Source organism: Euprymna scolopes, chromosome 3 (genome assembly GCF_053919585.1).
Source record: "Euprymna scolopes isolate OS-2025 chromosome 3, ASM5391958v1, whole genome shotgun sequence".
In the NCBI taxonomy this organism is placed as follows: domain Eukaryota; kingdom Metazoa; phylum Mollusca; class Cephalopoda; order Sepiida; family Sepiolidae; genus Euprymna; species Euprymna scolopes.
Genome location: NC_136484.1, coordinates 49,206,673 through 49,220,418, shown reverse-complemented (window position 1 = coordinate 49,220,418; position 13,746 = coordinate 49,206,673). Strand labels below are relative to the sequence as shown.

The window sequence follows — 13,746 nt, the reverse complement described above, 5'->3', positions numbered from 1 at the left end:
CTTAATTTCTAGATGTAAATATCACTATTTATTACTACATATTATTACTGAGTGTGTGTATATATATATATATATATATATATATATATATATATATATATATATATATATATATATATATATTATTAATTTACTAATTACTGTATATATTCTATTATTTATAATTAACGATTCCCATATCATGCTAAATTCTATACTTAAGTCCTCTATTCAATCATGGCTGATGGAACGAGAGTTGCTACCCCCATGAAGTAAATAAAATGTTCTATTCAAAATTCCATACAGATTCTTGTATTTGACAAAAAGATTCTCAAGTTCGGCAAGATACACCTGAAGAAGGTCAGAGGTTGTGAAAATGACGCTAAAAGATAAGAACAGTAGTCCAAAGAATCCAAATAATACGAAAAGTGACCTTGTTTGTCTGTCTGTGTATAGAACGGTCTCTAACAAACTACTCTGTCAATTTTTGGTCTACAGACTTGAAACTTGATATATAGAGGATTTGGATAAAAGAAACAAAATCGATTTGGTTTTTTAGCCGGTAAAAATAGCTGCTAAGGGATCAAAATTGAAAAAAAAAAAATAGAATTTTGCAAGCATAATATGACTAAACGTGTTACATCCATGCATGTGCAAATATACATTTATACGTTAAAGTTGGTTAATTTTTAAAGTTTTCTTATCCATCTGTAGTTAGCTCAGATGGTAACAGCTAAGGCTAGAGAGTTAAATGCTTTGGTTTCAATTTTAGCTGATCGCATCCAAGTCATAATTTTTTATCTTTTGAAATCACTACATTAGGTCTAGCCATCCAGCATGGTCGTAGCCGAGAGTGAACTCACTACACGAGTTTGTAGTATAATTCAAATCTTGTTAGTAGCTGAATACTTGATGATTCACCAGGGCTATCAAGGGTATTTTTTATTGTGACACTATCACTAGATGGGGTGCCTACCATGGCTTCAGAGAGTCCCATCTACCCTCAAGAGAAGGATAGACTGCACCAGTTTCTCAACCTTGTAGTTTATCTCGTGGTACATACAGCGCCTCACCTTCCCATATTGTCACCCATCTGGTACTGGCAAGGCTCAACGTTGCTTAACTTCGGTGATCTGCCAACGTAATTGTACCATATATGAATATATTGGGTACAATATAATGATCCTTAGAGAATTGGTTTTATAATAATAAATGCAAAATTTGCATAAATTAAAATATAATATTTAAGCATATTTTATGATCAGGCAATGCCAGTCAGCCTGCTAGTATTTTTTTTTTTTTTTTTACATGGGTGTCACCACTTATCAAGGCCCAGAGGCCACTCGAGGATAAGGGTTAATAGGTATACATTAGTCATTGTGATTTTAGCATAGTAAACAGTGGGAATTTTGTAACTTGGATTACTTAGGGGGACGATTCAATTAGAACTTGTTCACATTGGACTTTTTCTTTTTTTTTTTTTTCATAGGTATCAACACATTATCAAGGCCAAGAGGCCACTCAAGGATAAGGGTTAAAGAGTGTACAGTAGAAATTAGACAATATAATAATCATTAGTAATGAAAATTTGTTAAATTTGATAACTTTGGAACGGCTCATCAAGAACTTATTTACGTTAGACTTGAACACAACCATATTGTAGTCAGCCGGAAAGCAGGAAAATGGAAGACAATTCCACAGGCGTGCAGTTCTAATAAAAAAGCTTTGTTCATGGAATCTACGTTTAGGTTTAGGCACAGATAAAGAGTGGGGGGAATTATTGATAGTGTTTACAGCTAGACGAGTGTTTCTTGTGAAAGTTTGGCGAGGGGGGACCATAGATTGAAGCTCAGTCGAACACTTTCCATGAAAATAACGATACATCAGAGACAAACTCGCAACATCTCTTCTGTGAGATAGAGGTTGCAAGGAAGAGAAAAGGACATCTCCTACGAGGCTACGAAGTCTATTTTGAACTCTATCAAGGCAGGACAAGTCCTTTCTAGCAGCTCCTGCCCAGATGTGGCAACAGTATTCCATCCTTGGACGTATCTGGCTCTTATATAGATAGAGAATTGCATCAGCAGTGAGATATCTACTGGATCGATAGAAAGATCCCACCATTTTTCCAGCGGCCTTGGCAACAGATTTGATGTACGTGTTCCATTTAAGATCAGGAGTAATGGTCAAGCCCAGAAGCTTGTCAAAACTTGAGACCTCCTGAAGACGAGAGCCATTCATTTCAATTGATGCCAGATGGGGATCAGAATGTTGATGATGTAAAGAGAGAAGCTTGGTTTTAGATGCATTAAAAGTAACCAGCCACTCCTTTCCCCATTGTACTACATGCTCAAGATCAGGGGAGAGAGAATTGGACAGAACTTGGTCGTTTACTGTCTTAGATGTGCTACCATAAATGGTAGTGTCGTCAGCATAAATGTCTACAAATGATGTAAGGATGTGATTTGGAAGATCATTAATGTAGATCAGGAAAAGAGTTGGGCCCAGGATGGACCCCTGAGGGACACCGGCATTAATACTGTGGGCCTCTGATTTTTGCCCCTCAACTACTACTCTTATGAACCTATCAGAAAGAAATGATTTAATAATTGAGAAGACATTTCCAGCTATACCATAGCTAGAGATCTTATGAAGTAAACCTTTATGCCATACCCTATCAAAGGCCTTATAGTATCTTATAAATCCTAATAAATTTATATCATCTTTTTTAATATCATCTTTATTTTGACACATTCCAACCAAATTTTGTTACAGTAATTTAATACTACAATCAATCTTTAAAGAGACAAGGGGAGACAATTACACTAGCAAATCTATGCGTGCCTTATAAATAAATTAAAAAAATCTATACAATTTGAAACAAATATGCAAGCAGTGATTGGGTCTTTTTGCCAATCCATGCAAGCTTTAATGCGACGAGGGACCACAACCATACTGGTCAACTTATGAGTGGCTTATAAATTCCAGTAAATGGGACTTTAATTCAATAAAATTAAAACATGGTTCATGATTTTTCATATAATTTTAGAGAAAAGAAACAACAATCGTATTTAATTGTACAATTTTAATCAGGCATGTAATAAAGAATAATAAAAAACACAGTAAAACGTAAATATACAGAATGAGTGTTAGTGAAATTTATGAAACTTATCTTATGTGTGAAGTAGTGCTCTGTGAACACGAGTGAATGCCTTGGGCCAAATGCTGTTGACTTTTCAGTTGTAGGAGGAAGAGGAAAGCTATAAGACAGCGGTCTAGGGTTTGTGTCATATGGCAATGTACCTACATAAAACATAGTAGTGAAAAGGATAAAGAGATGGAAGCTGAAAATGTTATATATATATATATATATATATATATATATATATATATATATATATATATATATATATATATATATATATATATTGTAACATATGCGATAAAAGGTAGGAGAATTAAGTAACAAATAAACGTAGGGGTATGAAAGGAAACTTACGATAAAAACAAATATCGTTTATCTTTGTAACACGTCACAAAAAGGGGGGGGGGTATAAGGGAATTTATGGGAAAGCAAAACCCAAGTATTTTATCGCACATGTAACACGGGTAACACATGTAACACGGGTAAAAAGAAAACAAAGACACGGGAACCGAACACGACAAAAAAACGCGAGAAGGAACGAAACAAATATTTTCGAAATTAAATTTTATTATGAAACACTAAGCTACGGAAGGTAGGGGATAATGAGATTAAGTAAAAAATAAAAAAACAAATTATAAAAATGGGGAGGGGTATCTTTGTATACTATTCGAAGATGCCAACGAGAAATACATCAATATAAGAAAATATATCAGTCCAAACGAAACAATGGCAATATGAACTCGTTGATTTAAATATATGAGAGAGAGGTAACTCACGGTTTTTTTATGCTTCTTTTCTCTTATTTTTTTTTTCTTTCAACTTTCAAAATGAACTTTAACGTTCATTTTATTCGCCTCGGGCGACAGTTCATAGCACGCGGTATTGTTATCGTATCCATTCAATATTTCGGTTAGTCTCGGAGTATCCTGTCTCCTATGTTCGTGAAATTAACATCCTGTATTCCAACAACGCCAGCTTGTTCTCCCAAGCATTATTTCTTTCCTTTTGCTGTTGATATGGAGTTTCTTCCAGATATTACTTCGTTTCTTTCGCTGTTGATGGAGGGGGGGGGGTATCCACATCTTCATTCATCTGTCGCTGGGTGAAGCGGTGGAAAATTTTCCACGTGCGCACACCTTCGTGCACCGGCCAAGTAGTAACTATACTGTACCAAAAGGTCTTTCTTCCTCTTTTCTCCCTCTCTCTCTCTCCCTCCCTCTTCTCTTCTTAGTACATTTCTTAGCCCTTTCTTTCCTTTATTCTTTGTTGCCTAGCAACCCGCAGGGATCGATGGATTTCTGAGCAAATGACCCGGTCATCGGCCACCTGCAAGTCTGTGTAATAGACGCCTCTTCCATCTCTCTCCTTTTCTTCTATACTCACTGTCTCTTTCTCTCTTTAGGTTTAGCCTCTCCCTCTTTTTTTTCTATACTCTTTTCTCTCTCTCTCTCTCTCTCTCTCTCTCTCTCTCTCTCTCTCTCTCTCTTGGAAACTATGTTCATTTGCCTTTTGTAAAATAATAAAATAACAAAAAAACAATACATTTCTCGTTGGCCTGAAATTAAATATTTCAATTTTTAATTAATTACGTAATCCAATTTATGGGTTACGTCACAAAATATATATATATATATATATATATATATATATATATATATATATATATATAGAGAGAGAGAGAGAGAGAGAGAGAGAGACAGAGAGAGACAGAGACAGAGACAGAGACAGATAGACAGACAGACAGACAGAGGCAGAGAGAGACAGAGACAGAGACAGAGAGAGACAGAGAGAGAGGCAGAGATAGTTTAATCAATATGACCCTCTAAGTTAGCAATGATTGGAGGTCAATACATGTGAACCTTAAAAGAAAAAATGAAAACAATTATGCTGACAAATATATGAATATCTTAAAGGATATCTTCAGGATATCTTTGAAATTCTATTTAATGTTTTATGTAACAGATTAATTGACATGTTTCTTTTTTTGTGTGTGTTTTTCTGGTATTTGGTTGTTATCTTTTGTAATTTTGGTTAGTTTTTTGCTTGTTACAACGATGTATCAAAATAATTCCAATTCGGTCAAGTATTTTCAAAAAGGAATTAATTCGAATCAAATGTTTTGTTCTTAATAATACAAGGAACTGGTGGACCCAAAATCAGATACTGAAAAAAAAATATATATATCGAAAGAGAAACTGAGTTTATTAGTATAATTTCTTTTTCATGATGTTTTAAATGCATTTTAGTTTGCTCTGTTTAAAATATAACATCTCCCTCTCTTCTTTTCGTTTTTTGAAGTGCTTTTTCTCTTGACGTGTTAGACTTTTTAATTCATAGTTTCCACAATGTTCTATCAGTTGCATCTTAATTCATCAATCATTTCTTCATTTCTTTAACTAGCAATTGTTTCCAATTTTTTTGATACCTCCATACTTCTTGTATTAGGTTGACAAGGAAGTCCTTGCGGAATTTTTAATTTTGCTTTCAAATGATGTATTTTCAAATAAGTTTTCGTTATAATACCTTTACTTTATATATCATTTTAAAGAGTGTCTAATCGTTTAAATTACAATCGTTTTAAAACAGTTATGTTTTCCTTTTAGAACGTTGAATACAGGATTATTTTAATTCAAACTAGGCCGAAAAGCTGCTGAAACAGCTTGTGATATCAACGAAGTGTTTGGCCCTTAAACCGCTACTGAATGCACAACACAATGGTAGTTTAAGAAATTTCGCGGTGGTGACAAGAGTCTTGAAGATGATGTGCCTAGTGGTTGCCCATTGGATGTTGACAACGACCAATTAAGAGTCTTAGTCGAAGCATATCCACATACAACTGTTTGAGAACTTCTGAATTAGACGTAACATACACGATGATTTCCAACCACTTAAGAGAGATTGGGAATACAAAAAAACTTGATAAATGGGTGCCTCACAAATTGAACGACAACATTAAGAAACGCCGTTATGAAGTGTCATCTTCCTTTTTTTTACACAACAAGAATGACCTGTTCCTCGACCAGGTTGTGACGTGATGAAAAGTGGATTCTTTAGGACAACCGATGACACTCAATTAAGTTATTAGACGCCGATGAAGTTCCATGATACTTCCTGAAGCCAAAGTTACATCAATAAAAGGTTATATTGAATATTTGGTGCTCTTCGACTGGTCTCATCCATTACACGTTTTGAATGTAGGCGAAACCATTATGGCGGCGAAGTACTGTCAACATGTTGTGTAGTTGGGGTCTTTTAAAGAGATAGGATGGGGACATTCATATTTACTAGAGACGGCTGACATGTATATTGATGAGGGGGAGAAGAGACAGGGAGAAGGAGAACGACATTTGTACATTTTACTGTCTGTGGTTCTTATAACATATAGAGAGGAGGGTTATCAGTTCTTATGACACAGGAGGAGACAGTCATTACTTAGATGGAGAGGGAGACACATTTCTTAGATGAGTTATACACAAAGTTCATTATGATGAGAGGACACAAAGTTCATATTAACGATTATTTTACATTTTTTTTTTTTTTTTTTTTTTTTTATTACATTTTCACCCCAAACAAGGCAAATTGCCACTTTGGTGTAGGGGGCTACTATCAGGGGAAACAACTACTGGGGTACTATGTAGGGATTTGGGCAGCAAGGTGTCGGTTCACGTTACACTTGAACTTCTGCACGTCAGTACTGTTGAGGAAGCAGGGACCTGGAATGGAATTCCAGAGTCTTGCGGTTCTGGGGAAGAAACTATTGGAGTAAAAAGATCTTTTACATCTAGGGATCTCTACAGTGTGGGGGTGGGATCTAGTAGCCTGTCGGGTTTGTCGAGGGTGCTCGCGTCATGGGGGCACAAGTGATTGCAGTTCGTCAGAGCATTCACCACTAAAATACTTGTAGAAAAGGCAGAGGGATGCAACATTTCGTCGATGGGACAGAGGCTGAAGCTTAGATGCCAGTTCAGGGCCTATCAGGTTTGCGACTCTCTTTTGAACCTTGTCAAGGAGCGAGAGACTAGTAGCAGATGCACCAGCCCAGATGTGGCAGCAATACTCCATACATGGGCGAATGGTGGCCTTATAGAGGTACAGGATACTTTCGGGTGTTAGTAGTTTTCTAGCACGGTAGAGAGAGCCTACCTTTCTTGCAGCGGCCCTGGCAATGCCTTCAATGTAATTGTTCCAACTCATGTTTCCTGTGAACGTTAGGCCAAGGAGTTTGAAAGATGGACTCTCAGATAAAGAGTCGTTGGCCATTGCTATGGGTGGTAGAGAGGGTTTCTTGTAATTATTGAATGAAACTAGTTTAGTCTTGGCAGCATTGAACGCGACCAACCACTTTTGTCCCCATTCCACTACAGATTGGAGGTCTTCCTCTAGTGTTTCTGCCATTTCTTTAGAAATGTGTTCATTCGTCTTCCTGTCGTGTCTGCCATAGAGTGTAGTGTCATCAGCATATATACCCATCTCAGAGGCAATGTTGTCGGGGAGGTCATTTATGAATATCAGGAACAATAGAGGTCCAAGGATAGAACCCTGGGGCACTCCCACATTTATATCATATTGTTTAGATGTGCGACCGTCGAGGACTACCTGGATTTTTCTCTTATCTAAGAAGGATTTAATTATGTTAAGTATTCTACCAGTGATACCGTATGATCTGATTTTACTGAGGAGACCCTCATGCCATACCCTGTCAAAAGCCTTAGATATATCTAGAGCTACCGCTCTGCCTTCCCCCGCTTTGTCCAGTGAATGGTATATACGTTCAGAGATCACAGTGAGGATGTCTGCTGTGGAACGGGCTTGTCTAAATCCATATTGTTTGTCAGTCAGTAGTTTAGCATCTGTAAGATGATGGACTAGAGCATGGTTAATTATGGTCTCAAATATTTTGGCAAAAAGTGGGAGGAGGCTAATGGGGCGATAATTTGATGGGTCTGTCCTTTCGCCAGAATTCTTGAATACTGGTACAACAGAAGCAGTTTTCCAACAGCCCGGAAAGCAAGCTTCATTAAGACATTTGTTGTAGAGTTTGGAGAGAACTGGAGCTACTTCGGCTGAGCACTTTTTTAATAGCACAGCTGGGATAAGATCGGGTCCACATGCTTTTGAGGTGTCAAGGTTTTTTATGATAGCATGCACCTGAGCAGGGGTGGTTTTCAGATCGTCTAGTGTGGCGTCTGTCCGCATAGGAAAGTCAGGTAGGGGGTGGTTGGAAGGGTCCAGTGTGGAGTTTGAGGCAAACCGACTGGCAAGCATGTTAGCCTTGTCGGTTGCTGAGGAGACAACCTCGTGATTGTTGGTTAGTGGGGGAATTCTTGATTGCCCATTATTTACTACACTGTTGTAGATTTTCCAGAAGTCTTGAGTTCCTAGTTTTTGTGCTTCGATGCGCTTTTTAGTGGTTTCCGTAAATTCTCTCTTAGCTGTCGCTATTTCTTTCTTAACGTTATTTCTAGCTTCTATATACTTCAGTCTGTTTGAACTGGACTTATGTCGGTTAAACCTACGGTATGCATGCTGCTTTTGAGTAATGGCAGTTGCACAAGTCGACGTAAACCATTGGGGAGAGTGGGGCTTACTATAAAATTTCCGCATGGGAACATGCGCTTCGATTGCAGTTTTGAACCAGTCAGTGGTCTCGTTTGCACATTGTTCAGCAGGGAGAGAGAAAATATTTTTCCATGGAGCATCTCTAATTAGTTCCCTGATGGCTTCCCAGTCAGCCTTATTATAATATCTCGTTGTTTTGAGCACTGGCTCTTCAGTTTTGGGTCTAGAGTTTAGGGCGATTTCAACCATTATCACTGCATGATCAGCGTTCCCGAGTGGGCTGTGGGCCTTCGTTATGCAGTCATCGGGAACTGTGGTCAAAAACAGATCTAGAAGTGATGCGTGTTGTTACATTACTTTCAATTTGGTAGAATCGACGACACAAAGACGCAGTTACAAAATATGATGTGTTCTTTTATTACATTCGGCCAGTTGCAATGATGATGGTTCCAGGAATTCGAAGTCGACTACATGATTAAAACTTTCTAACCCTTCGCTTCCAAAGGGGGACCCTCTTCTGACCAGTGTCAGCTCTGTTTTCCGTCTGTCCAACTCTGTCTAATCTCCTAAAACTAGTAAACTATATTGAGAATTCATTTTCTGCTATAACGTCATGTATTGCTTCAAATATTGCTAAACCGACCCTGCAGAAGTTGAATGAATTGGGCTACGAAACTCTGCCTCATCCACCATGCTCTCCAGGCCTCTCACCTTCCGACTACCACTTTTTCACGCATCTTGATAACTTTCTGTGTGAGTAATGCTTCAAAAACCTAAGCAATATCAAAAACGCCTTTAGTGACTTCATCACCATCAAAACGCAAAATGTTTTCATTATTGGCATAAATACACTTGTTTTGTGTTGGTAAAAGTGCGTTGATTTTGATGGTGCTTATTTTGATCAATAACTTTTTGTTTGAGCCGAGATATGTTGAGTTGAATTTAAAAGCTAAAAACTTTCTTGTCAACCTGATAGATCACCTATCTTTAAAACTAATTTCCTCCTGAATATATCCTTCGTGAATGAAGAAACTTTGGATTGGATGATTCCTCCCACATTGATGACTACCCCCTAACCCTAACCCTAACCCCCTAACCCTAACCCCCTAACCCTTCCATTGACAAATTTATTCTTGCATTAGAATCCATACACCATGTCTTAGATGCATACAGAACATATAGGATACATGCAGTATACAACTGTTTGTTGCTGTTACTTTTTTGTGCTTCTGACATCACAGCTTCACATCTTCTACTTGTTAAAATTTGTGATGGAACGATTTTTACTGATTCTGATACAATTATCGATTCTGTTTTAAACTTCCAATTCCGATACAACTATGGATTCCAAGTCTTTATAAATATTTAAATATTTAGCTATAGAGTTGGGGGGGGGATTACTGTAAATACCTGTGTATGCACTTGTGGATGGGATGATCTATAGATTTTAGCTTTCTTGGTAGTTCAAAATCGATAAATAGTTATCATTAGTACCAGTAATGGAAAATTAAGTTTTAAACAAAGACATACATGCAACATTTTCGATTAATCAGTTTCAATATTTGGTTATATGTCAATGATGTTTTGCTTGGTTCTGATTGCATCTGTTTTATCTCCACTGATTATTCTTTCTTTCTCCCCCTCTTTAGGTGTGACCAATGGCTTGTTCTTGGAGTCAAGTGGAACTCCACTGGAGACAAGACAACTGTCAACAAGCATGCTCAGTTCCAACAGTGAATTTCTATCTGAACCGCAGACATCTCTCCATCCAAGCACTTCAACATTATCTGCTTCACATGACCCTATTCTTGAAACATCCTCGACGATTCCGATGAAAAACACCCAAAAACTGACTGCATCCAAAACAGAATCTTTACAAAACTCTCATACCAGAACGCAACTGAAAGAATCTACAGTATTGGCAACCAAACTTTCAACAGAGGCAATCACTATGACAACAACTACAGCAACAAGTTCCAAGACTTTATCTTCGTCCGAAACTGTATTTAATTCAGATTCCATTCAGCCAACATCATCCTTGAAAATGGCAGACAGTTCAACAAAGAGCATCGAATCAGATGTTCCAAAATCTCTTGTCAGCCTTAGACATTCAGTTATGTTGATTCCATCCTCCGCAGTGGTAAATAAAAGCAAACTTGATAGCATTGAAGCATCGAGTGTATTCTCAACAACGACAATGTCACAACAACAACTGTCATCTTCTCTTGATTCTGAGATTCCTGCTTCTGATTCTTCTGCAATTCTCGAGCATAATTCCAAAACAAAACTAATCCATTTGACATCGGTTAGTCATCTTCGATCGTCGACTCCTGCAAAATTTCATCAAAGTTCAGATTCTTTGCAATCTGCATCAACAAGTTTATATGCTACCGTTTCTGTTGAAACTACAAGAAGAATGGAAGAAAACAGCCAAATCATGAAAAGCAGCATTTCACCAAGTGATGCCATAGCTTCCGATTCCTCTCAATGGTCGTCGACGACAATGCAACCAAGCCAACATTCTTCTATGCCTTCAAGTAAACCTTTAGAAGTCGAAACGTCTGCATATTTTGGTGGTGTGACAGCAACTTCACAAATCAATGGTACAAAAATTTTAGCAGAATCAATTCTGAAAATGTCTGCTAGCTCTCCTGGAAACTCTGATGAGTATTCAACATCTGTGACTCCAGTACTTGAAACCTTCTCACAATCAGCTTTCCTGGCAGCATCCAAGTTAGGTCAAAACCTTGAATCAATTACTCCTTCCCCAACAAGCCAAATATTAAACACGAAATTTAACAACACAGAATCTATCTCTGTGTTTCCGTCATCTTCAGTTTTTGGAAATACAAATGGCACCATCTATCAGCCTGCCTCATCACTCTCAGTTGAAACGATGAAGATGTATAGTCATTCTTCGATTGAGTTATCATCTTCACTGATGACAACAAGTATTGTTGCTTCATCGATATCTGCATCCATTTTGTCTGCAAATATTTCTGATTTGCATCTATCGAGTACGTCCTCTCTCGAAATTCAGGAAACTATATTTCCTTCAAGTTCTACGCCAAGTACTTGGTTTACTGGAAACGAGACTTTAGTTTCTTCTCATACAGAAAATAAAACTTTAGCGGTTCTAATCCCCTCTGCAGTGCATCAAAAAGATAAAACACTTACTTCTACGTCAACCATTATGAGTAAGACGGAATCTTTTCTTATTCCAACAATATCTATGGAGCCCACAAAGATATCATCTACATCTTCTAAAGCATACACTCCTCATTCAAAAACATTTTTTTCACCTTCAAGTGAGAAAACAAAAAACCATTCAACGATGTCGAACGACCTTCCAACCAACCCGACGACGACTCATATCATTCACACCACGGAAACCATGTATTATCCAACCCGCAGAACACCGCAGATGTACAACGCCACAATCGAGCTGACGTTTAATGGGAAATGTGAACCCTTGCATATTCGCCGTACCTATGAGCATTTTGTCGACAATGTACAGACACTAATAAGCAAACGGCTACGTGTTGCGCACGAGCACATCATTGTTCACAATTTGACATGTGCATCCGTACACATCCATGTCACGTTTTTAAATATCACAACAGCAAATCTCACTGGTCGTCTCCAAGACCTCATCAACAGGAATAAAATGAACGTTACCGTTTATGGAAATCGACAAGAGCTTCATTATCAAGGAAAAGCCTTGAAGTTGGTTCCATTTCCTAAAAGCATAGCAGAAATTTTGATGCGGTCCGAAGAGAAAAATACGGAAGTGGTCGTAATAATTATTGCCAGCGCTATAATAGTTTTGCTTGTAATGGTTGGCTTGATCGTCTTTGGACGTGAGTGTTACCGACGAAAACGGTCGCAAACCTTTGACCTGACTAACACACCTCATGTTCACTTGAAGATGGAGGATTTTACACTGACTCGTATCCCCCGGACAGGTGCATGGTATTCGGATGAAGGGGTCACCATACAACGTTTCTCAGAGACAAACGGAAACAGTATCATAAAATCATCAAATGGTGTGCGAAAGCAACCAGCCATTTCGTGCATCTCTGACATGCTTCGGGAAAAGGAGAACCATGGGGCACAGTTGCGACAGTTTTCTTATACGATTTTGCCGAGTAACAGGAAAGACAGCCAGGACACCACAGTGTCCACTGCAAGTGATGGAAACTTCCGACATTCAACAGACAGTCTGGTGGCAAGGCAAAACTCTAACATGCAGGGAGCTGTGAACCCTATTTACCTTGGTGACGAGTTTCCACGACTACTACCCTCAGCTCATACTGACCAGCGGTCAGACTTTGTTAATCGAGAACAAAGAAGAAAATAATGAGAAAGAAAAGTGAATGATATGAACAGTGAACTTTGGCACCAAAGATTTTTTCTGCTTTCTAAGACTCAAGAGAAAATATTTAGTTCCGAGATTCTTGTTAGAATAAATGAGAATTCCTAAGATCCTTTTCTAAGAAACATTAAAAGATAATCAGGGTCGTGTTTTTCTGATATACAAAATAAAATAAAGTGATTTCATTTCTAACCTTTACTGAATACTTTATGAGATTTAAATGAGATTAGCGGTTAGAATCTTTACCAATGTAAAAAGAGTATCTAAGATAATTTCAGTTATTTATATATATATAGCCAACAACTATTAATTTAATAAGCTTAAAGGAGGTGGTCTCTCTATCTCATATGCGTGTGTGTGTGTGTGTGTGTGTGCGTGCCTGTTCCAATCGTTGAATACTCTGACTGTTACTATGTATGCCCGCCAACTTAGCATTTATAGGTACTTAATTTTCTTCCTTATGTTAGTTGCTGGTGACCTGGAGGTGAGATGCTAGTCTGCAAAGTCAAGCTAGCTTTGTGACTGGTTTGGAATCTCCACCAGCATTAACTATCACTTCCTACGGTGATAATTGCATAAGCATGTAATGTGTTAATATTTAAAAGTATTTTATATAAATATATATGCGCGTGTGTGTGTGTGTGTGTGTGTGTGTGTGTGTGTGTGTGTGTGTGTGTGTGTGTGTGTG

At 37.9% G+C, this 13,746-nt stretch overlaps 1 protein-coding gene across 6 annotated transcripts in view; it reads left to right on the top strand.

The window, feature by feature from the left end:
- Positions 1-13,256, top strand: part of LOC145254880 (uncharacterized) — an 814,065-nt gene extending 800,809 nt beyond the window's left edge. For all 6 annotated transcript variants that reach the window (XM_080113784.1, XM_080113773.1, XM_080113764.1 and 3 more), the window contains one exon: positions 10,333-13,256. In XM_080113784.1, the coding sequence (XP_079969910.1) occupies positions 10,333-13,043 (2,711 nt within the window). In that variant the 3' untranslated portion in view covers positions 13,044-13,256. The remainder of the gene's footprint in view (positions 1-10,332) is intronic.
- The last annotated feature ends 490 nt before the right edge of the window (positions 13,257-13,746 follow it).